The sequence below is a fragment of the Caloenas nicobarica genome, chromosome 24 (genome assembly GCF_036013445.1).
Source record: "Caloenas nicobarica isolate bCalNic1 chromosome 24, bCalNic1.hap1, whole genome shotgun sequence".
NCBI lineage: Eukaryota > Metazoa > Chordata > Aves > Columbiformes > Columbidae > Caloenas > Caloenas nicobarica.
The window spans coordinates 5,634,324-5,654,851 of NC_088268.1; the positions used below are offsets into that span (position 1 = coordinate 5,634,324).

At 47.3% G+C, this 20,528-nt stretch overlaps 2 protein-coding genes across 2 annotated transcripts; both read right to left on the reverse strand.

Annotated features, from left to right (window-relative positions):
- Nucleotides 1-274: 274 nt before the first annotated feature.
- On the reverse strand, nucleotides 275-3,245 carry HOXB4 (homeobox B4). The gene is made up of 3 exons (XM_065650808.1): nucleotides 3,032-3,245; nucleotides 2,497-2,923; nucleotides 275-1,739 (listed from the first exon to the last, which is right to left on the reverse strand). Exons 1-3 carry the CDS (start codon nucleotides 3,143-3,145, stop codon nucleotides 1,423-1,425), a joined length of 858 nt encoding a protein of 285 aa, XP_065506880.1. The 5' UTR covers nucleotides 3,146-3,245; the 3' UTR covers nucleotides 275-1,422.
- Nucleotides 3,246-16,897: 13,652 nt separating this feature from the next.
- HOXB5 (homeobox B5) lies at nucleotides 16,898-19,470 on the reverse strand. Its single transcript, XM_065651048.1, has 2 exons — nucleotides 18,880-19,470; nucleotides 16,898-17,972 (listed from the first exon to the last, which is right to left on the reverse strand). The coding sequence occupies exons 1-2, from the start codon at nucleotides 19,427-19,429 to the stop codon at nucleotides 17,725-17,727; spliced, it is 798 nt and encodes a 265-aa protein (XP_065507120.1). The 5' UTR covers nucleotides 19,430-19,470; the 3' UTR covers nucleotides 16,898-17,724.
- Nucleotides 19,471-20,528: the final 1,058 nt, after the last annotated feature.

Below are 20,528 nucleotides of genomic sequence, written 5' to 3' on the forward strand. Positions count from 1 at the left end.
TTGTCTGAGACCAGTTTGGGAAGAGCATATTAATATATGCTTAGAACAAATAAATCATAATATGTAAGGCTTAGCAGTACTTAAGGCTGATATACCCTATAGTCAAACATCTTTTGTTTTCATTAGGGACTTGAGGCTGTGCCATTGACAACAGAAATCCCTGGAAAAAAAAGAAACGTGCTGCTTAATTAATTTCTTTCAAATAGATTTTTTTTTTCCTCACCAGAACAAAAAGACAACACCCACCTCCCAAAAGAAACCACACAGGGTCAGATTCACAATGAAAAAATTTATTTCCAATTGCGCTTTTTTGTTGTTTGTTTTGTCCCTTTTCTCGCTATTTACAGGTATCCTGGGCAGCATGAAGGACAAAGGGAGGGGGCGGCCGGGCCGGGAGGGCTCGGGGGGGCCTGACCGACCCCCCCTCAGCCCGGGCTCACCCCCGCCCGCAATTCACATTGTGGGTACAAACCTGGGCTGGGCAGCGGGAGAGGAGCTTCCCGACCCTCCCGGCCCGCCCCCCCCGGCTCGGTGCATCCAGGTGTTCCTCGCCCAGTTTCTAATCTAAATCCCTTCGTTCCCCTCTCCCTCCCACCCCTTTTCCCAGAGTGGCAATTAAACCTGCTGGACTCAAAAAAAAACCAAGAAAAAAAAAAAAAAAGCCGGGGGGATTCCTGCATCACTCTCCATCCTCTTGCTTTCTTTGTCCACCACTCACTTTACCTATTTTTTTTTTTTCCCCAGGGGTTGTCTCCACTCTCCCCCCAGCACGACCAGCTCAGTGCCCGAGAGCCCCCGCTCCCCACGCTCCGTGCTCGGGGGATTTTTGTTGTGTTGGTTGCTTTTTTCTTTGTTGTTTGGTTTGGTTTGGTTTTTTCTCCATCGTAGGGCTGTACTAGAACCGCCGCGTCTTTGGGATGGCGGGGCATAAACTTTCCGTTTGTGGCTTGTAGGCAAGAAAAGAAAAAGAGGAGAGGGGGGGAAATAAAAAAAAGAAAGGTGGGGGTGAAAATCCAGTTCGTCTTCAAGAAACTGAGCCTCATTTATTAAAGTGAGCGCTGGTTGTCGAGGTAATAGCAGACATAAGGTCCATCCTTTGTACGGGAGAGTAAACATGACAAATGGGGCAGAGCTTGGCGTGATTAAAGATGAAACAAGGATCCATCTTAGCCAAATCTGAACACGACTATCTGCAGCCTTCTTCTAATGGAAGAGGCGCAACGGCGCAGCTCGGCTTTGTTGCAGCTGAGTCTCCCTCTGTTCCCCCTATAAATAAAGAGCAGGCCTCCTTCCCTCGCTTCTTGGAGCGTTGACAACAACAAAAAAATATCATGTGTTCCCTACACACACACAAACTCACACCCACAACCACGCACACTCCATCCATCCGTCCATCCATCCATCCATCCACCCAAGGAACAGTTATAGGCTGCTGGCTGGTCCATGGGATCGGGTTTGGGATCCTCCTTGTGGGATCTGCAGGCTGGCCGAGGAGCTGGAAGAATTAGACCTTATCTTGGTATTTGGTAACTTGTGATCTTTTTTCCATTTCATCCTCCTGTTCTGGAACCAGATTTTGATCTGGCGCTCGGAGAGGCAGAGGGAGTGGGCGATCTCTACCCTGCGCCTCCGGGTGAGATAGCGGTTATAGTGAAACTCCTTCTCCAGCTCCAGGACTTGCTGCCTGGTGTAGGCTGTGCGGGAGCGTTTCGGTTCCCCTCCGGAGTAATTGGGGTTTACTGAACAAACACAAAGGAGGAAAAAGAAAATGGGAGAAAAAAAAAAAAAAGAGGAACAAAAAAAAAAAAAGAGCAGAAGAATTACTGAGCTGTTCCTTTAATGGGTCCTTTCCCCAACAAAAAGCATCACACATTCTTTTGGTGGAGGGATATACTCAAAAAGCCACACCGCAAACCTTCTAAAAATACATCTCCAAATCTCCACCTCCATCCTCATTGCTTGACGTGTATTCCTGTCTAAACGTTTTTATAAGGTCCCCTAGACACATTTTCCATGCCCTCTACGTGTGTATATATCCATTTATACACACACCTCTGCCCGAGCATAACTCTATTATCTCCAAATCTTTAAAGTTCCCCCTACACACATGCAAACAGGCAAACGCAAACACTCCTTTTTATTAAATATCACACACGCACAAAAAAAAAAAAAAAAAGGATGGGGGAGGGAAAATAGTAAAAGTTTACTCAACCCACCACTTAAATACAAATTACAAAAACATAAAACTTAACTTATGAAGATTCAACAGCCATAAAAAAGTAGCCTGCAAGAAATTGAAGGAGGATGGTAACAGAGACTTCAAAGGCACATGGCCAAGCAGAGCAATAAAAATTTATGGAGGATGTAATTATACCGCTCTGCAAACAGGCGATCGTAAATCTCCACGAATGGTTATTTTACAACCGGTGCAATAAGATTTCTACAAGACTTTGAGGTGCTACTTAGTATAAAGCGAAGCCACTTTAGTTCACTTACCCGTGCTTACATGGACTTTTTTCATCCAGGGGTAAACTACCGGCTCTTTGCAAGAGGACCTGGCAGGGCTTTGGTTCAGAGAGTTTTGGCTACAGGAGGGTGGCGGGCTGGGGGTGCCCGGCTCGCAGGGCGGCTGCGGCTCCGAGAGGCGGCTGTGCAGTCCGGCCGGAGGATGGACATGACCCCGGGGGGACAACACCGCTGCTGGGTGGCCGGAGCTCGGGCAGGACGCGTAGAGCTGCTCCTTGCAGGCTGACCGCGGCGGGTACATCGCTTCATGCTGGAAAGTGCTCTCTCGCCTCTGGCTGCTGTAATATTCCGGCGAGTGATTGGGAAGGTAATCGCTGTGGGAATATTCTTCACAGGGTGGGAACTTGGGGTCCACATAGTTGGAGTTGATCAAAAACGAGCTCATGGCCATTAATTTCTTAGAATTGCACACACGAAAAAAAAAATATATGTATCTCTCTCCTAAAATTTATTCCTGTCCCCCCCCTTTACTCGTTTTCCTGTTTCGTGAAACCCTCCTACTTACTGTCAAGTGAACAAAGTTGGAGTCCATGTGACAGCGCGGGCCAATGGCGAGGTGCCCTGCGAGCCCCGGATAAGGAAATCTGCCCAGCCCGGGCTCTCCCGGGGCCCCGAGCATCCCCGGGGAGGCGGCCGGGGGCGCCCGCTCCCCTCCGGCCCCTCCGGCCGCCCCGGCCCCTCCGGCCGCCCCGGCCCCGCCGGCCCCACCGGCCCCGGGCTCCGCAGCGCCCGCGGGCGAGAACCGGCCCCCCCGGCCCACACCCCTCGGGGGTGTGTCCTGGCTCGGGGCGGGAGGGAACCGGGGGAAGGAGGGCGGGAAAAAATAAAAATATCGTCTCCCCCCCGCTTCAAAGGAAAAAAAAAAATCGAGTGTAAAAATGATTTTTCAGGGGTTTTTCAGCACATGATCCATAGCGGTCCCTCCGGGTGGCGGCTGCATCTCATTCCGCGCTAAGGTGATACGGGAAGGGACATTGCGCCCCGAGCCTGGCAGAGATGAATAGGGCTTGTTTGGGATCGATAAGAAATTCATCAGCTAATTCGGGGTACCCGCTCTCCTAAATCACATTTAGCTGTGTTCTAAGATCGACTGTTTCCCACGCACCGATGGAAAAAAAGGGAGCCCGTCCTCCGAGCAAGAAATCAGGGACTTGATGAACAATTACAAAAGCGAATTAGCCCGAGTCCTAATGCATCTTCGCCTTGCCCTTCTTGTAATAAAGACGCTTTAAAAGCCAGAGCGAACCAGCAGCCTTTCAAAAGCCACCCCTAATTCCTCAAATTCGCGTTTAAATCTGAAACACGCAATGAGCTCCTCACAAGCGGCAGGAAAGAAAGCAATATTTCCTTTTTTTTTTCGGTGTCAGTGTTGAGATTACACAAACTAAAGCAATAGCGGGATCCTGGCTCTCAAATCGCAGTAATATCGCCCCTGACCTCCCCCAGCTTCGCAGCTCAGATTTTATCTCGAAAAGATGATAAAGTTTATCGCAGGAGCACTGGAGTTGAGCTAAGGTCAAATCCAAAGTATTTATTTTCAGCTATAAAACGGTTTTCTTGTTAAGACCTTGTTTTCACCATTTTATTTAGGGTTCTGGGGGTGTGGATGGCTTTTTTTTTTTTTTTTTTAATGCCTTCTGGGATTGTGACCTGTAGTGTTTGTGTCAACTACATATTCCCCTAGATACGAATTTGTGACCCAACTTCCTTTACACAAATTCGGATCTACAGGGTACATATAGAAGACAGATGCATCCTCCTTGGTCACAGATCTTCGCCTATTGCCATAATTATCTTCTGGGGCAGGGGGGCAAAGTTTTGTGACTCAAGAGATCAAGAATTCATCTAAAGATGGTTAAAATATTAACTCTTCAGAGGAGAGACAATTAAAGCACTAATTCAGTATCCGAATATCTGATACGAGGTTGGAAAAATTATAATTTTTCTCCCTTCTCCTCCGTACCTTATACATCAGTTTACCACTGTGCTAAAAAAATATCGCGTTCTGAGCTGAATATGTAAATACAGACGCACAACGAGACTCGAATCCAAATAATTGCCGTTTAAAAGCAAAATGCCATCGTTTCGTCCTCCTCCATCCCGAAACCCTCCTAATTATTCTCTGATACGCAGAGCCAAGATTTCATCCATTTTTCGTTCTTGGAGGTCAACCAAGGTTTGAGCTGATACAAACCAAGGTTTCAGTTTATACGTGCGTGTGCGCGATAAAAAAAAAAAGAGAGAGAGAAAAAAAAAGGAAGAAACAGATGAAAAGAAATACAGAATGTAAAGGCAGATGGGACGACAGGTTTTTTTTTTTAATGACAGGCAATTCTTTTTACAACCCGAGAAAAAGATCAAAGGCGTTTCATTTCCGAAAAAGGGATATAAAGCAATAAAATATTCATACTGTCTAGGTAATGAACCTTCATTCGGAACTAATGAGGGTAGCATCATGTTGAGATTTCGTTTAAAATTACAGTTGCCCAAGAGATTAAAAGTATAGCATCTTCTTATCCTCTTCGCCCCCCTCCTTTTTTTTTGTGTTTCAAAGGGCAGAACATTTTTGGTCAAGTGTTTCCCGAATTAATTGCATTTAAATGCCACAACAGACAAGCGACCAGAGAAAAACTGCGTTTCCCCTACATTAAAATTCCTGAAAAATATCTTAAATATACTTCACGAACTCCTGCATTTCTTTTCTACCAAAATTAGTTACGACCAAGAATTCGTGCCCCGTAGTTTTCCCGGACACACGATGCCCCGAGACTTTTCAGGTACTTTTAGGTGAATAGTCTGTTTTCCTGACAAAACGTATGATTCCCAGGTAAGCAGAAAAACAGACCTATATTTTAATAAATAAACTCAAACGCTCCAAAGCATTTGACACGCCCGAACGAGCTCCAGGTTTCAGAACAGCGGGGCCAACGCCGCCGCTTTCCGGCCGTGGCAGCGGCTCCCCCCGCAGCGCCCGCACTTGGGCAGCAAACAGCAGCTCTACAATTGACCTTCCCCTCTAAAATCTGCCATGAAAGTAGCACGTCAAGTCAAATCTGCTTGTACAACGTGTAGGTAAATGCCATAAAATAATTCTACAGAACCAACCTCATTAGAGCCCCCCCCTTTTTTTTCTCTCTCTCAAATTATATTCCTCCTTTCCAACCCCATCTCTGATTTATTTTATTGTATTTCCTCGCAGCCGCTACCGTAGCCATCTCCTAACTGAGGAGAGGAGCCTGGATAGGAATAACTAGGCCTATTCTGTATTTTTAACCCCCTCCCACGTCCTTAAAAAAAAAAAATCGGTTTTAATTTTCCTACCCAAAGGCACACGGGGTTTGGAGCCAGCAAACCAGCACCCCTAGCGTTTACCAGAATTCTTCCCCCCACACACCTCCAAGAAATCTCCCTGAGCCCAAATTAAAGGCAGCCCCTGGCTGCCCCCCCCCGCACACCTTTCTCCCCTGCGCTGGGAAACCGCCTCACGCAGCGGAAGTTTCTCACCGCAAATTTCACTCGGGTTCTTTTCCATTTCAAAGCGACCTCAATGGGGAGGAAGGGGGGGTCCCCGCACCCCTCAGCCTCTTCTTCTCCCCAGCCGGGGGGGGCGGGGGAGCCCCCAACCCGCCCCCAAATCCCCGAAAGGCACCTGCCAGCGCAGCGGGGGCTGTTGAGCCGCTCCTGGTGCTCAGCGCCGCTTTGGTCGCCCCAAATGACGGGGCCCAAAGCGAAGGTTGCCCCCCCCCCGCCCAGGTGTAATCCCGCCAGCCGTACCTACCTTGGCAAAACGCGGGTCCCTTCCCCGGAGCAATCCCCGAGGGTTCAGGGCGCTCCCTCAAAACTTGGTAAGGTTTTGCAGGCGGAATCCTATAGAAACCTGCTAAACATCCCCCCCCGGCCCGCCACCGCCTCCCCAGTCCCGCCTGGGCTCTTCTGCTCTCTCTCTCCCCCGTGTTGCTTTTTCAATGAGATTATTTCTCGATAAGAACACTAATTTCCCTCTTTCTTCTTCTTCTTCTCCTCTTTTTTTTTTTTTTTTTTTGGTGGGGTTTGGTGGTGCCCCCTCCCCCTCTGCCCCAGTATAAACCACTATTGTCCTTACAGGCGAGCGGAACTGCTCCTGGCAGCGCCAGGAGGCCCTCTGAGCATTTTGGGGTGGGAAACCCGCAAGTTTTGGTATTAATCTCATAGTTTGTCAGTCTTTGTTAAACAGCGAGGCGTGTCCGCAGCGCGGCGGCCGCCGAGAGCCGCGCTGACCCGCGCTTCACCCCGCGCCGCTGCGCGCCCCCCAGCCCCGCTCCGCGCCCCCCCAGCCCCGCTCCGCGCCTCCCCAGCCCCGCTCCGCGCCCCCCCAGCCCCGCTCCGCGCCTCCCCAGCCCCGCTCCGCGCTTCACCCCGCGCCGCTCCGCGCCCCCCCAGCCCCACTCCGTGCTTGCTTTTTATTTCTCACTCCCCCCGGGTATATTCCCCAACCTCCTCCAGAGATCTCGCTCTCGAGTCTGGCAGCAACGAGGATGGGGGTTTGATTTTATTTTTTTCCCTTTCGGAAGAGCAAACCTTTCGGGTTTGTGTATTAAACTGGGAATTCCGCCCCCCCTCAGCAAACGGAGAGCGCTGGAAGCCTGAGGTGCTTCTCTAGGGCAGGACTTTTAATAAGGAGCAACCAGCCCCTCGGTTGCGTCTGAGCTGTATAAATGTACCGAGGGTGGAAACCAGCCCACACCTGTTTTGCAACAGGGAAAGGGAGATTTAAGCCTCGACTGGTTTCCCGGCCAGCCTTGTGTGTCCTTTCCATTTCTCATGAAAAAAAAAAATCAGCTTTTCACCTCAAGCCGGTGATGCAGCGAGCAGGGAGCGCTGGCCGGGCAGCATCCCTGCGGGACCCACCTTGCCACCCCCAGCTCCGATAAAGACCCCATTTGGGGAAGAAAAACGGGATTAAAGAGCTCATTCAATTGATTGTCCGGTAGGGAAAAAAACAAAAACAAACAAAAAACCCCACTCTGAACGGCGCTCGCAGCGCTTGGCTGGTACTTCGGGACGCTGAGCCCGGGCCAAGCCGAGTCCGCCCCGAGCGAGGGAGATAAATTAGAAATATCCTTGGAAATGATACCTTTAATTTCCTCCCTCCCTCCCTCATCCCTCCAAATGAACCCACTTCACACGAACACGCAGCCTCGCGTCCCTAAATTGAAAGTTAAACGTTATGATGTAGGAGTGAATATTATAAGGAAAGTTGGGAGGTGTTTTTTTCTATATTTTTTTATTGTCGTGAAATTATACCTTCTTGTTTTAATATCCCGAAAACAAATGGCCTTTATTATCCATTACCTGTTCTATAAACCTGGAGTAGAAATGACTGTTCTAGGGAGATAAGTATAGTAATTACAAGGGCGAAGAGATGGATCACCCAAGTTACAACTAAACGGTAGCCCTTATATAGTGATATTTTATAAATACCAAGCAAATTCATGGCAATTAATTAAATCCGAGCCTTATCACGCGAAACAAAACGCTTTACGTTCTCTTGAATTTCACCTACTTCATGAATATATCCGCATCGGGAAAGCAAATGGATTTTCCAGAATGCCTTTCCCAGGGCTCTAATATTCTGTCTTTCTCTTCCAAGAAAAATTACCCTTGTTATAAGTATTTAGTCACTCAAAATATCTAAAAGCCGAGGAGGGGGGGGAGGAAAGGCAAATTTGCAGGTCTTTTTTTCCTTTTTTTTTTTTTCCCCAGAAAAGTTTGCCTTGCTACGACTGTTTGCTTAAGAAGCTATTTGAAAGATCTTCCCCGGTCCCAGTGCAAACAATATTTAGAGTTTGGAGGGTTCAAAGTCTGGCAGTGCAGAAATAACTTTGAAATGCCAAGGGAAATATTTATTACATCAGTTCATTAAACTGTTGCAATGACCAGAGTGGAGTCACATTTCAAGCAAGAAATATAAAACATTTCATTCAAATTCTGACGAAAAGCGTGCTGCAAAACAAAAATAACTTCAACTGGACCGAGCCACGAAATGGGCGCTTAAAAGAGCCTTTAAATACATACATTGAATTTTGTAAAGCCACCCGTCCACTGATTTTGCACATATACCATTATTCTAGGTTTCCTAGGACTGAAGTAGAAATGCAAAGATTAAATAACGGACGTTATTTCGTGTAATTCTTCTATGTTTTTGGATGGATATTTGCCCTCATAGCGAGTAGGAGACAGGAACCTCTCCAAGGGCTGGGGACTTTCCAAGGAAAGATGTTACAACACATTTTCGCCAACTGTGTCAGACCTTTTTTTTTTTTTTTTTTTTTGGTATAATTTAAACCCTATCCAAACAGAATTGACACAGGAATGAAAATTATTTTTTAACTGCTCGCGTTAATATCCTAGAGGGACCTCCACGTAATTGGATTTAATAAATGCATTTCCCCCTATATTCTGCTAATTCGACTCCGAACAGCGTTTCAGGGGTTATCTTAGACAAACACCACGCAGTTACTCGGCGCTTCCTCGCGGGAGCCCCGAATCAATCCAAGTTCTTTGGTACCGACCCCCAGCCCCGTCCCCCCCCAGGTCGGTCCCACCTCGTCTGGTCTCTCCCATGGCTGCCGGGAGGGGAGCCTCTTCCTCCCACCTCGCCCCCCCTTTCTCCCTCTCCCCTTTTCTCCACCCTGACATCAGTCTATCAGGGTTATACACAGGACTGAGTCACGCACAGCCTAAACTTTTGACCCTCAACTTTTTGACCCCTCGAGCTATAATGCTGTATTAACAAGCCCCCCAAGACCAGAGTTACTGTCTACATCTCTAGAAATTCATGCGGCGCTGATTTCCCTATTTTATTTATTTCACTTTAAAAAGAAAAAGAAAAAGAAAAGCTGGATACTTCGTAGTGATTTTTTTCCCAGGGAAGAACAAAAAAATCAGAGCTTTGCAAACATTAGATGTTTATACCCAGCTCATCCAGTGCTGTCGTAGACCAGTATTTTTTTTTTTTCGCTTTTCCTTCCCCATACTTTTATAATTGAAAGTATAAGAGAAAAAAAAAAAAGAGAGAGAGAAGCCTTGAACCACAGCCATATTTTATTTGGGATTTCACCTAGATGGGTTGTTGACTGCGGTAATTAGCTTGTTTGGTTTTTGTGGGTTTTTTGTTTTTTTCTCTTTTTTTCTCCTTTTTTGGGGATAAAGAGGGAGATGTTCCTATGATTCGATGTTACTATGATCCTCCCCACAGCACCGGAGCTCGGAACGAGCAGCGCGGCAGCCGGAGCCCGGGGAGGCCCTGGGGGGATCCGAGCCCGGGGGTTCCGGGGGCGGCCGGTCCCGCTCCAGCCCGGCCCGGCCCGGCCCGGCCCCGCTGCCCGTGAACTTGGTCTCAGGCGGGCTCTGCTGGCTGCTCGGGGACGTTACAGCCCCGGCGCCTGCGCCGCGTCCCCTGCCCGGGGCTCCCTCCGCTCCAGCCCCAATTCAGCCCAAATTCCGCTCTCCCCCTCCCCATTTTGCAGACTCTCCCTATATAAACAGAGTCCGGATTTGTCACCGAGCGAATGTCCTTTACACAAAATCCCAGTGCTGTAATTTGTTTTGACTTGAAGGGTATATATATATATATGTGTATATATACACACACACACATACACATGTTAAAAAGAGATAAATCAAAGTGGAAAAAAACCTCGTACTAGTCGGATTCTTTCAACGCCCGCTGTCAAAATAGTTTCTTTTTAAAGCTATTTAGGGAAACAGTACACGGAAAAACTACGCAGGGTGGACACCTCTCGAGTTAAGTTATCAACCTCCTTCCAAATATCATTTGTTTAACCTTAGGAGAGGAAAGAATGGGAAAAATCAGTTCAGACATAGAAATAGCCACGTTCTGAAAGAAAATTTCATTCTGAAATCCGTTCTAGGGCTGGAAAGAGATCCCCAGAGGAGGAGCTAAACCTCATTAAAAGTCCTTTTCGGGTTCCCTAATTGAGGAGAGACCTTTATCAAGAGGATTTTAAATAATCTCGTCAGCTCCGTCCCTTCAGTTCGGACGTGTAATAAAAAATAGGAAGAAAAAAAATAAAAAGAAAAAGAAAAAAGGAAAGGGTTGGGGTTGGGGCTGGGGGAAAGAAAGATCAATTTCTCAGCCTGAAATTCAGCTGTGGGGGAGGGAAAGGGGCTTAGGAGCTGGAGGGAAGAGGCTGGTTTCCTTCCAAACCCTTCCCTTCGGGGGAGGTCACGGTGTGTGTGTGGAGCCTGCAGTCATTTACAGGACTATCGCGAATAAATAGGTGAAGAATCGGATTCTTCCTTTAAATAGACTGACATACGAGAATTACAGCCCGAGCAGTGCGATTTCTAGTCCCTGTCGCCAGCCCATCCCCGCCAAGGCAGATAAGGACCCAAAACCTCCCAACCTTCATTTTTGTGGCCAAGAGGAAAAAAAAAAAAAAAAAAAGGGGGGGGGGAGATTCCTTTGGCTTCTCAAAAGCATAATCACCACATTGTTGGTGTGTGTCTGTACTGCAGCAGCAACATGAGCCACATCCAGTCCTCCAGCCCTCCCCCTCTCTTATTGCCGGTCCCACCCGGGCAGTGGGACTTGGTAAATTTAAAAAGAAATAAAAAGCCCAAATCCTGGAGCTTGTGTTTGCGTTACAAAGGTGCCCGGGCAGCCCCGGCTCCGTGTCGGGCTGGGATGCGATGCAGGAGAGGAGCCGGGCTGTACAAGTCTGCTGACCTCGGAATGATCCCCCTTGCCTATGAATTATTGATGAGATATGAGCTCTGATTTCTCTTTTCAGTATGCAAACCCCATTATACTGTTAAAATGGCGATTTAATCGTTTAGAATAGCTTCGCTTTTTTCCAACTCATTTGTGCCCCTTCCTTTTCATTTAATTCTCTTAATTAAATCCTTTAACAGATTTTAATCGCTTTTTGTTGAATAAAGTAAGATATCATACACATCTGTAACTAGGTTACCTTGGCGAAGTTTGGTTTTGGTGGAGTTTCTTTGTTTTGGTTTTGGTATTACTTTGGTCTGCTTGCTTTCTTGGTTGAGTTTTAAAAACCTGGGTGGAAGGAAATTTAATTTTGTGTTACACCATACCCAGTGATCAAAGACGGTCTGGAGTGCACACACAAACGAAAATCCTAAAAAATAAATTAAAATAAAGCAAGCCGTGACGTTCGAGATGGCCTGACAGCTTGGAGCTGCCTTCGGCGTCGCAGCGCGCCCCGATCCTCGCCGCACAAACGCGTTGTCCCTCCCGTGTCTTGCTGAATGAACCTGGGAACCGCGTGGGTATTTTACCGGTGAAATGGCACCATTTTCGCCCCTCAGCAGCAGGCTGGCAATGAGGAGATGGCCCAAAAGGCAGATGGGGGGGACTGGAATTAATTAATTAATACAGATGCTGAAATCGGCTGGTCCAGCCTGTGGAGCCTGGGCTGGCTCCTGAGTGAGAAATCACTGCTTTGGGGGTTCTTTTTCTTTTTTTTTTTTCTTTTTTCCCCCAAAGTACCAGCGACGTTTATATACTGCTCACTAAACCAAACAAGAAACCTTGAGGGATGGGGAGAATCTAAAGAGATATGACAAGTTGGTGGGGGGAAAGAAAGAAAGAAAGAAAGAAAGAAAGAAAGAAAGAAAGAAAGAAAGAAAGAAAGAAAGAAAGAAAGAAAGAAAGAAAGAAAGAAAGAAAGAAAGAAAGAAAGAAAGAAAGAAAGAAAGAAAGAAAGAAAGAAAGAAAGAAAGAAAGAAAGAAAGAAAGAAAGAAAGAAAGAAAGAAAGAAAGAAAGAAAGAAAGAAAGAAAGAAAGAAAGAAAGAAAGAAAATAAAGAAAATAAAGAAAAAAAGGCAAAAGTGTCTCTGGTTGCAGCTGATCTCCGTGAGTGAGGGGCTGAGCCAGGTGAGCTCACGGAAGGCTCCTCCAGGCTGGGGGAGACCCTGCACTGGGGGGCAAACAGCCCCAATCTGCTCGGGCCACCACTGGACGCAGTTTTGGGGAGTCCCTGAAGCAAAGGTTTCCCCATCGGTACCCAGAGTCATGGCATAAAGGTCTGCACAACAGCAGGTTTTAAAAAAATATATATATATGTATTTTTTTCCTTTCTAGGCAGTAATCATGTGCTAGACATCCTCCATATTCTTAGACCCGATATTAAAACACTTTGTATTTATTCTGTCTTCTACAGCTCCAGAAGAACTAATTGTCCCATGTCTGATGTATGCCATTAAAGTGAGAGAAATGATGAAAAGCGCAAAGGAAAATCCCCGCCTACCTGCACGGTCAGAGCTCCTTTTTCCTGTTTACTCTCCTTATACTTCCTTTTCACCAACAACAGGGAGATTTTTTTCTTTCTTTAAAGGATGGGGTGGGGGGGAAGCCTGTGCTAAGCCTGTGACCCTTCCAGGCTGGAACCAGCAGACAATGACACCTCCCTGTGCCTCACAGGAAGCTGGAGGCTCACACCATGGGGGTGGGGGGGAATCCAGCTTGTAAAAATATATATTAAAAAATAATCTAAAAAACCCCCATGTTACACATTGCAGGTAAAAAGCAGATCTCATGGCCAGAGGACAGGGTTTCTTGTGAGCCATAGGCAGGAAGGAGGATGATATTATTATGCCTGCAGTAAAATCCAGTCCCTGCTCCTTTTCTGTGACACAGGCCCGTTGCCACCTCTATGCTGAGGATGTCAAAATCAAGGGGGTGGCACAGCGTTGTCACCTGGTGTCACCTTTGCAGGCGTCTCCTCACTGCAATGTCCTGTAGCTAAACTGCAAATTCCCCTTGGTCTGGCTGGCTTGGTCTGCTCCTTTTCCCCTTGAAATAACATGTTGCGTACACCCATCATTTAGAAATGGTGTTACTTCAGAAAAAAGCTCCTTGTGCCTCCTGTGATCAGAGCGAATTTGGAAGGAAAGTTTCCCTGGGACTATATAAAAACTGAATATCTCTGAGTGGGGATAGGGCAGTGACCCAGGTGATGGATGGGGGAGAGGTGGAAGGGTGGGTAGATCTATGGACACACGGATGGATTCATATCCTTTGGAAACACGGTGTTTGTGGGTACATGCATGCATTGGACATATGGTCATGTTTTCCAACATACTTTAAAGTGAAGAGATATCACTTTTGTTCCCTAAATTGCTCGCTAGCATTTGAATCAGTCAGAATCCTTTCTAGTGGGCAGTACAGATGAGAAGGGTAAAGCGTTAGGCCAGCCCTTGGTCCAAGCCCAGTCCCACACTCCCTTTAACCCACTGCCTGCAGCCTGTGCAGCTAAATCCACCTCTAAAGACCACTCTATGGAAGCCCTTCAGTATCCCATCAAATATCTTTATTATCTACTGAAAAGCAGGCACAGTGATTAGGGAGAGGCTGTTCAGCATAAACCCAGCCTGCTGGGCAGGAAAAGCTCCCTGCACCTTGCTTCCCTTCCTGAACTGCCAGCTTTTGCCTCTGTGTTCCCAGGTTTGGAGAGCAGAGGTTTTCCAGGGTTGCACTGGCCACCCCCTGACTGCCCAGGGACAAGCCAGAAGTTCACATGATGATAGCAAAGATATTAGGAGACACATGGAGCAGGACAGGAAAAACAGCCCAAGGAAGGAAAAGCAATCTCCAAAGTGTGCTAAAGGGGGACATTCTGCTTTGTGTAAAAGAGACGGACATGTGTCCACCAAATGTTGACTTACCGTAAAAAGGAGGGGAAAAAAAAGAGAAGCTTGTGACTGCTCTAAATTCTAGAAGCCCCCATCCCCCCCGGTACCTCTGCTTTGAACTCTTTCTGGGTTTAAATTTTTTAAGGAGAGAGGAGGAATAGATGTGTGGATAGAGTGTGGATGAAGCATCCCCTCAACTCTGCTGCAGATGGGGTGACTTTGGCTTTCAAAAAAAGCAATTTCTCCAGGTTTTTTTGGTTGCTTTGTTGTGCTGTATCTACTCTATTTTGCTCTATTTTGCTCTGTTTTGCTCTGTTCTGCTCTATCTGTGCGGCCGCGGAGCCAGAGCCTCCGGCCGGGGCCACCTGCCCGGAGCGGGGCCGCAGCCCTCGCCGCCCCCCGGCGCCCCTGCCCTGCCAGCCCCCCCTGCCCTGCCCCTCTCGCTTGTTTATTTGCTCGAAGGAGAAGGGCCGCTGCCTGCCTTATGCAGAACCGAGTCACCCTCACAGGGAATCAGTGAGATATGGGTGGGTTCCATAAGGTCTGGAGGGTCCGTGTGCAAACTGCAGCCTCTCTGCTTATTTTTCTGTAGCACTTCAAGGCAAGCTGGAGACATAACAGCGGTCAGTCAGTGTCTCCATATGGTAGAAACGAACTACGGAAATATGAGGACAGTCGTTCGTATTATTGGGGGAAAAAAAAACCCAAACACAACAAAAACCCCAAAAAACAAAAAACCCCACAACAACAAAAAAAACCCGAAACACAACAGGAAGCGGGGCGGGGGGGGGGAAAGCCCTGGGGGGAGAAAACCAAACCAAGCAAACCTGTGTCTACAAAGGCCGAAAGGAAAAAAAAAGTGCACACATTTATTTGGCAAGCGGGTGAAAATAATTAGAATTAAAAGGTGTTGACAACCTGAAGAGCACAGACAGAATATAGCTAATATAGCTACTTGAAATGCAAAGGCATGGGCCAGATTTGTGGCTCTCTGTGAGCAGTATAAACCACACCGAATCACCTCCAGCCAGCAGCGAGAGCCTTTCACAGGGCGAGGGACAAACCCAAACTTTGTCTGAAGTGCATGTCCCCCGGCAAAGACAGGATGGAGTTTGCCTTGCGATGATAATGAATCTTTACAGATTTTCTATCTCTCCCGCTCCCACAAAGTTTCCTTGTGGGCCCCGGAGCTGTGATGGAAATGTAATGCAATTGCAGCTCTCGGGAGGACAAGGATTAGGACCTTCTAAAAGTGAGAAATAAAGCTCTGAAAGAGAGACAGACCCTTTTTCCTCCCCGCTCAGCCTTCAGCCATATCAACCCGTTTAAAATAGTTTGAACAGATAATATTTCAGAAAAACTTACTTTCAGGACTCCAGTCTATTGGCTCTCGGGACTGAAAACTGGACCCGCAAAACATGTTCCCTGCAATTGCAACGTTTATCTCATCTGGAAAAGTGCTCACCCATTGCTGCCCCTTACAAGCCAAACCAAGCAGTTAAAGTGTCACTTAACATTCTAGAGAATGTGAAATATATTGTACATTGTCAACTCCCCAAAACCATAAAACTAACTTTATGGACCTCACGTGACTTTTGAGAGCCAGTGAGGGGTATCTGTCTGAGCTCTGGGCGATTTTTACGATCTAACTTCTAGATAAAACCCTATCCATTTGACATCTAAATGTCATACCCACTTTTGGTATAGTTTGCTATTGGTAAAAAAAAAAAAAAATCAAGGGAAGGCGAGCAAATGGTTTGGGATCTGACAGTCCACTTCACATCCCTCTCAAAATCACTTAAGAAGTACCTAAACAGTGGGAGATTAAGTTTGGTAAGTTTTAAGCTCCAACTTTACTTGCTACGAACAGAAAGCCTAAGCTGTGCTGTAGAGATGGCAGCGGCGTTTTGCCGAATAGAGCGACTTTAAAGCGGAGTTTCTAGTGCCTGGGTGGATTCCCTGGGCAGCGAAATGGCAACATTTGCCATCTTTGAGATGGTAAATTATCTGCAGCCAAAACGCCTCGTTGTAGTAAGTGTCAGTAGTTACAGAGCTGCGAGTTGTTATTTACATGTTGAAGCAGAGACGAGGAGGTAAAAGCAGGAGCCACAATAAACCGAGGACGAGGGGAATGGGGAGAGCACAGCTTAGCGCAGAGTTGTGTGATATGTAATGTATACATGGTTATCTATAGATAATAAATGTATCGATACAAACACACGGATCTGTAATCCTACAGAACACGGTTTGACGTGTACATAGATGTGCACATAAATACCTCTTGCTTTTAAGGTGTGCGTTGTGTGTGTCTGTAGCTGACAGTTCTAAAATGCACGGAAATCTGCCGGGGAAGCTTTTATACCGCATTATTGCAACTTGAACTACTTGAAACCAGTTTGTCTGATATGGTGGCGGGGGGGGCATGTCTCTGTTGTTTGGGGGGAGACAGCGTTCGGGACAGTAAGGAGGGTTGTGGTGCCAGCAGGGGATTTAATGTGAATATTTGGTGTTTTGGGAGCTGCCCAGAGCGGCTGCAGCGGTTCTGGAGCCCAGGGCGGGCTCAGCTCCATGCAGGCACCGCTCCAGCTCTGGGTGAGCTGCGAATCTCTGAGCCTGGGCACAAAGTGCGGCTGGGAGCCTTTGTGAATAGGAGAAACGTTTATTTGACTTCAAGTAAAGCTACAAACAAATACAAAAAGCTTATTGGCAAAGTACTAACAGGCAGCTAGACATGACAGATGCCATTTTTACACATAACATTGCATTCACTCTGCCCACTACAAACCGTCTATTAGTCACATCAGAAATATTTCTAGTATTTACAAATATTAGAACACTCTATTGTTGGTCCGATTTTATATATTTTTTTGAATAGTGAAGTTTACCCACGTCTAAGAGTATGTCTCAGAATTAGCCTGGGACTAGAAATCCTGGCCTGAAGTTTAAACTAAAACACAGACTGGACAATTTTAAGACAGAAAGATACAAGAGCTTTTTTCTCTCTTTCTCTTTTTTTAATTTTTTTTTTTTACATTTTTGTTTGGTTTTTTTAGATTTTTCTTTTTTCTGCCACTGTAGTGCAGGAACCCCCGATTTTAGCTTAGGCAGAGAAGAACTCACCCAAAAGCAGTAAACTCAGGAAAGGGGTAAAAAATACAACAAATTAACAATCGTATCTGTTCTCCATTTATAAATAAGTTATAACATTTAAAGGGCTCACATTACACATGCTAGCTTTCCAGAAAGCATCAAGAGAGCACGGACACACACATTTAGAAGAACAACAAGAGCATGAGGAGCATCTGGAAATAAAATTTAATTAAAAAAAAATAAAAGAAAAACCAAAACGAAGCACGACATGAACTCAGTCCTGGGATAACGGTACCATACACGTTGGTTTAGAATATCAACAACATGCCGAACAGAAGGTGCCTCACTGTACAGTTCCCCGAAACTAAGATCTGCGGCGCGTTATTTATTTATTTCCGTATTTCTTGCTCGTCTCCTCTTCATCCCTCGATATTCCTCCTCTAGAATTTACGGCTGAAAGGCGCTGCCCGCCGAGGCCAAGCTCATGCTTTTCAGTTTATTATCCTTCTTCCATTTCATCCTCCTGTTCTGGAACCAGATTTTGATCTGGCGCTCGGAGAGGCAGAGAGCGTGAGCGATCTCTATTCTCCTCCTGCGGGTGAGATATCTATTGAAGTGGAATTCCTTTTCCAACTCCAGGGTCTGGTACCGAGTGTACGCTGTCCTCGCCCTCTTCCCGTCTGGTCCAGTCATGTCTGGATAACACGGACAACAGCGGGTTGGGGTTTCACCTTTCTGCTACCATTTGCTTCTTAGCCTTAAAGCTTTTTTATTTGTTTTTATTTTTAATACCGAGGTAAAATATTCGGCTTCTTGGAGCAGCTATGAAAGCTGCTTATTCCCCAAATAACAACCCCCTCCTCCTCTTTCAGCCCCCCCCCAAACACGTGTAAAACCCCCCACTCTTGGCCCCTCCAGAACCGACATTGGCAACTCAATATTCATAATTTAACTGGAGAAGCGAGATGTTGAAATGTCCCTTTTTCGCCCCTGTCTGGGTGTCTCTGGGTCTGTTGGGGGGGGGCATCTGCTGCTTTCCCTTCTCCGGGAGAAAACCGGGGCCGGGGAGGGGGGGTGGGGGGGGTCGCTATTCCCCGTGTATCTCCTCGCAATTTTGGTTTTGTCAAGAGCAGATTGTCAAGAATACACCCAGCAAAATAAGAGTAGGAAAGGGCTGAGAGACCCATCTGTGCATATAATGCCATTTTAATGGTCAATTCTTTCCTTTCCTCTCCCTCCCCCCCCCGCCCAGGAACACCCCCTTCCCTCAATTTTTAAATTGTCTTCTCCCACCATCCACGTAGAACTAAGAGCTTGAAATAAACGCACATTTCGCGGCAAGAATAGCGAAACTAAAATAAAATCCCCCCCTCCAGGCGCCAGAGGCAGCTTTAAAGCAGCGATCAGAGCAAGAAATACAAAAGCAATAAATAGCTGCGTTTCTGATCAAAGCGCCTCCACCGAATAAAAGGAAGGAGAGGGGGGAAAAAAAAAAAGGGGGGAGTGGGGGGTTGGGGAGGGAAAAAATAAAGAGAGAAAAAGAGAAGGGTGTGGGGAAATCAACAACAACAACGACAAGGACGGAAAAAGAAGTAGCTGTACCATGGCTAATGTGAAGTTTCCTCATCCAAGGGAATATCTGAGGTGCCTGCCCTTCTGGCGCTGCCGTGGAGGTCGCGATGGGCTCTGCCTGCGCTCGGGGGATGCTGCTGCTGACTGGAGTGCCCTCGTCGGCTCCCGAGGACGCGCTGGTCTCGTCTAGTTCTGTGAAACTGGTGGTGGTGGTGCTGGCAGAAGTAGCTTGTTCGGAGGGGGACGGGGCGGGTTTGCCTCCATGGCTCTCGCTGTTGGAGCAGGGCAGGGAGTCGGGAGAAGATAAGGAGCAGCTGGACGCCTGTCTAAACCTGCTCTCCTGAGCTGGAGAAGGGAAACCGCGGGAGCTCTCCCCCACAGCCCCAAAGTGACTAGAGGAGGCTGAGCGGTTGATGCTAAGGTCCATCCCATTGTAGTTGTAGCCATAAGAGCTGGAATGCATGGTGCTTGAATCTCTGTAAGAACCGTTCATGGAACTGCCGGTCCCATAATTTAGTAACTGATAGTCGGGGCCATTTGGGTAGCGCCCTGAGAACGAGTTTACAAAGTAAGAGCTCATTTGGGTTATTTTGGAGGGCTTGATTTGTGGCTCGTGGTCGTTATAACCCTGTGCTTGACGATTTATGATGTATTAATGAATTATAGCAATGCACTGTACTTCGTTTTTGCTATGTATGCGGCCAAATATGGGGGGAGGGTGGGGGTGCGTTTGGGAATCACGTGCTTTTGTTGACCAGTCGTAAATTCTCACTGATGACCTCAAGAGGTAATTCATGCTCTATGGTTACAAATAATGACGAGCGCGGAGCCGTTTAGGCCCAAGTCGGCGCGAGCTCCCCAAATCCCCGCGCGCGCCGCTCGCCCCCCACCTTGGCGGAGCGCGCCACCTGCCGGCCGCGCGGGGACACGCACCGCGCCGGGGGGCCCCGCACCCCCAAACCCGCATCGCCCCCGTCGTGTTTTCCTTTTTCCTTCCGAAAAAAATCAACGCAGACATAAAAAGAAGGGGGGTGGGGTGGGTGTGTGGTCCTGCCACGGCTCCCGTGTCCGCGCTCCCCGCGTGGGTCCTTTGCCCGGCTCCTTTTCTCTATTAAACTCCGAATTTCTTCCTTTCTGGCCCCGCCGGGGAAGTAGCAGAGGCAGCGAGGGCTGAGGCGCAGGGTCGCTGTGAGGCCGGACACTCTTCTCCTGGAATATCTGAAGCGGGGGGGACAGAGCAAAGCTCCTCCGGAGAGGGGAGCGTGGCCGCTTGGGTCTATTTCGCGTGGGTTTTGTCAGAAAAGTCGAGGTTTCCTGCACGCTGAGCCTGGAGCCAGCGATGCGGTCGCACCTTTTTTCTGGAGGGGAAAACAAAAACAAAAACAAAAAAGGGGGGGTGGGGAAGAGGAATAAAGGAAAAGGAGGGAAAGTCCAGCCGGTGGAACTGGTTGACAACGTTGCTTTTAGGATATTCTTGTTCCCGAGCATTTCACGTCCTCTTTTGAACACAGCATTGTGCTACGTGTTTTTTCCTTTCCATTTGCTAACCTGCAAGGAATATTAGGGAGTAAAAGCACTCTGAAATTGGTGAAAAAGTCGTGAAAGGGCTGTGCTTTCTTAAACATTCCTTTATCTTTTTTTTCTTCTTTTTTTTTCTCTGACATTCTCTTTCTTATTTT